This window comes from Myotis lucifugus, unplaced genomic scaffold (assembly GCF_000147115.1).
Source record: "Myotis lucifugus unplaced genomic scaffold, Myoluc2.0 scaffold_20, whole genome shotgun sequence".
NCBI classification, from domain to species: Eukaryota; Metazoa; Chordata; class Mammalia; order Chiroptera; family Vespertilionidae; genus Myotis; species Myotis lucifugus.
In genome coordinates this window covers 2173768-2177274 of record NW_005871068.1, presented here as the reverse complement: position 1 = coordinate 2177274, position 3507 = coordinate 2173768, and the positions used below count along the sequence as shown (strand labels likewise).

At 49.4% G+C, this 3507-nt stretch overlaps 1 protein-coding gene across 1 annotated transcript; it reads right to left on the bottom strand.

Annotated features, from left to right (window-relative positions):
- Positions 1–996: 996 nt before the first annotated feature.
- On the bottom strand, positions 997–2912 carry LOC102432283 (OTU domain-containing protein 6A-like). The gene is given in 4 exon segments (XM_014453096.1): positions 997–1814; positions 1817–2035; positions 2038–2290; positions 2892–2912. Coding segments are annotated over 4 exon segments (1311 nt in total).
- Positions 2913–3507: the final 595 nt, after the last annotated feature.

Sequence of the window (3507 nt, the reverse complement as noted above, 5' to 3'; positions counted from 1 at the left end):
AATTTGACTTTGGAATAAAGTTTTGAGGCAATTATAACACAGATTACATCCAGAAAAAAACCACACAAAATGAAAAAAGAAAAAGAAACAAGTGAATCTAGTTGTACTTTGTTAGTGACATAACCAAGTAGAGAAAAGAATTATTCTGACTGACCTTAGAATACAATATATATATATATTTTTTTTTTGAGTCAACTAAATATTTATTGAGAACCTGTTATGTGCTAGCTGCTGGGATATAAATATGCATACTCTGCTCCAAAGGCTACCAACTAGGTGAGGGAGACAGACAACACATGGTATGGTGATACACACAGGGTATGACAGAAACACCCAGGAGGGAAGCCTCTCCAGTGAGTTCATAGAAGTCTTCTTAAAGGAGGTGATCTCAAAAGTCAGTAATGAATGGTAATACCATATGTAGAGAACCTGAAGCACTTCAATATTATTTTAACTTATAGTTGGAGACAAGAGATAGGTGATTAATTATGTCAACATGTACAGTAGTTAGAAAAAAAGAAACCCCAAACAGCCCATGAAATAATCCCTCCCCCCACCAAGAACTAGGCAAAAGGCATTCACAAGGCATTCCGAGTACATAAACACCAAGTATATCTAAGTAATCCAATATATGCATGGACAGTCTGAAGATGCTGAGCTAAACTGATTTTTCCCCAAGTTAAGAATGCCATCAAACCCAGTTTCCATTTTAACCCCCACATTATTTGTAACATAACCAATTCTCATCGGCCAGGGAGGCAAAAACCCTGAAGGGCAAGATGCGGTTGGAACTTTCAAACTGATGCCCCTCAAGTGGTACAATATAGATCCCTTCCCAGTACCGAGTCCATGTGCCCCACCCTGTGAAGGAGGCAAAGACAGAAAGGGGGAGGAGGAAGCAAGACCAGATGGAAAAGCGGGGCGCCGGGCTGTTCAATTTTGAATAAGACGAAGAAAAGAAAAACCAGAGCAGCAAGGCAAAGGGAACAACAGAGCCTATTGAGGGGACCAGGCGGCGGCTCCGGCACAGGCGGGAACAGCAACAGCAGCGGGGCAGCCACAGCTTAGGAGAACCACGGGGCAAAGCCCCCCCACGGCTTCCGCTTCGGCTTCGTTGGCTTTGGCTTCTTCAGCTTTAGCTTCGGCTTCGGCTTCGGCTTCGGCTTCTTCGGCTTCGGCTTCGGCTTCTTCGGCTTCTTCGGCTTCGGCTTCGGCTTCTTCGGCTTCGGCTTCGGCTTCGGCTTCGGCTTCGGCTTCGGCTTCGGCTTCGGCTTCGGCTTCGGCTTCGGCTTCGGCTTCGGCTTCGGCTTCGGCTTCGGCTTCGGCTTCGGCTTCGGCAGGCTTCACCGAGTCATAGTGCTCCCCGCCAAAGCTGGAGGTGTAGCGCCTGTAGACGAGGGTGAGCGGCTTCTTGGTGTCCTCCTCCCTGATGAGGAGGACGGGGGACTCCATCTGGATCACCTCGATGGGGCCCTGCAGGATGTGCGACTGGGCCCTCAGCTCGAGTTGGCCTCCCCACGATGCGTTGTGTACGATGTTGTCGCAGTAGTTGAAGAAGCCCTCGCGGGTGTAGATCTCGCGGGTTTCGGGGTCGCTGTAGAAGGGCAGGAATTCATCGACGTGCTTCCGCATGTAGTTGGCGGCGCGGCCCCGCAGGCTCTCCACGGTCACGGAGAACGACAGCTGGTCTTGGACGGCGCGACACATGCAGTGGCTGTCGGCCGGGATCTCCATCTCCAGGTTCTTGGCCTCGAGGGTGACCGCCAGCTTCTCCTTATCGTCGCAGCGACAGCTGGCCAGGTATCCCACTCGGCAGCGGCCGCCGCCATCTTCTGGCGCTCTCTCTGCAGCGCCGCCGCCCTGCTTTCGCGCCTTCTCCTTCTCTGGGCCCTCGAGAGGCAAGGAGGCCGGTTCTCAGGAGCCATCTTGGCCAGACCCTCAGTGAGGGAATCGAGGTTGCTGCTGGCAGGGGGAAGCTCTGTGAACCTCCCCAGCTCCCTCTGTTGTTTCTGCTCCATTTCGGCCTCAAGGCGGCCACGTCAAGGAGCAACTGCTTTCTTTTCTTCTTGTCGTTCTTAGGGACCGAGTTCTTGGTGGCCTGGATGCAGTCCTGTAGCTCTTTTTGCTCGCGGAGGTGGCGACGCTTCAGCCGCTGATACTCAAGCTGCAGATCTGCCTGGTGTTTGGCGAGAACCCACGTTTGGTGGCAGCGAGAGGACCCGCCACAGTTCAGTCCAATTGCTCCAACCTCCAACAGGTAGCTGATCTCAGCCTCCAGTGGCGGGCTGCTCTAGAATACAATATTTTTACCAAACATTCTCAGTAAGATACATTCCAAGGCTAACAAATAGTTTAAATTAGATTCAGCAATTTTACTAGTAATAGTAATGTTGAGGCAGTTAGGAATTAAGACCTTCACCATGACAGATAAGAAATAAGCATAAATTTAAAAATATATGTAGTACGTGAAAACCCTGTATATTTAAATTTGAATTGGAAGTTTAGCAAGATCTTACTCTTCCCTTTAATAAAAGATAGATGTGGCCTTTAAATATCCCCCCACTGACAGAATCCAGAGAAATGCTTGCTTCCAAGTGTGAGGTGGGAATGGGCTTGGTCGTCTAACCTCGGTCGCCAACCGGTGGTCCGTGGAGAAACAATGTAATAAAAAGATAATTGCTGATATTCCATCCTCAACAGAGCTGAAATCTGCCTCTGAGATTCCCAAAACCTGGGTTCTTGTCCCAGCTCTTCCTCCTGCTCCCTCCAAAGGCATCAAGCTCTGCACCGTGCTGAGCCCAGATTCCTCACCTCTGAAATGAGGAGAATGAACCCGTGTGTCCTTTTCGCCCTTGAAAACCATGTGGAACGACCACAGATTTCTCGCATACCTTCCGACTTGCTGATACCATGAATTCTGAGTGTTTCCCCCATTATTACATTCTTAAATGGGCGTGTTACGAAATTCCATCAGAATTGGAATCACATAGCAATACCTAGAAAAAGAAATATTGCTGGCTCGTTAGCACAAAGTGGAGGGAGAAGTAATCTACTTTGTCTTTTTGTCTCTTTCAGCCATGGAATTCCATGAACACCTGCACAGCATAGGCACCAGGGAAGGTCTGAAGGAGTGAGAACTACAAAAAGCTGTGGAGAGCTTCACCTGGAATATCGCCGTCTTATAGGTACCTAGCGGGTTGTTGCTGGTGCTAGTGGTTTTGCAGACTTTTTCAGTGTGTTTCTTTCTGTCCGGACATTTTGTGCACGGTACATTATCCACCACTAGAGGCTTTACATGCTCACAGGGATCCAGTGCCCTCTTCCCTCAGAGTCTGCAGGCACCATGGCTGGGCGGCACGGCTCAGAGGGAGAATGTGGGGACTTTAACGGTTGGTTGGCACATTGTGGATTCTGGTAGGAAGTGAAAGGACCTTGTGTTTCATCTTTGAAGCATTGTTAACTTCATAAATGCCAGGTGCTGAAAAAGCCAGCGATGAGCCTGGAGAG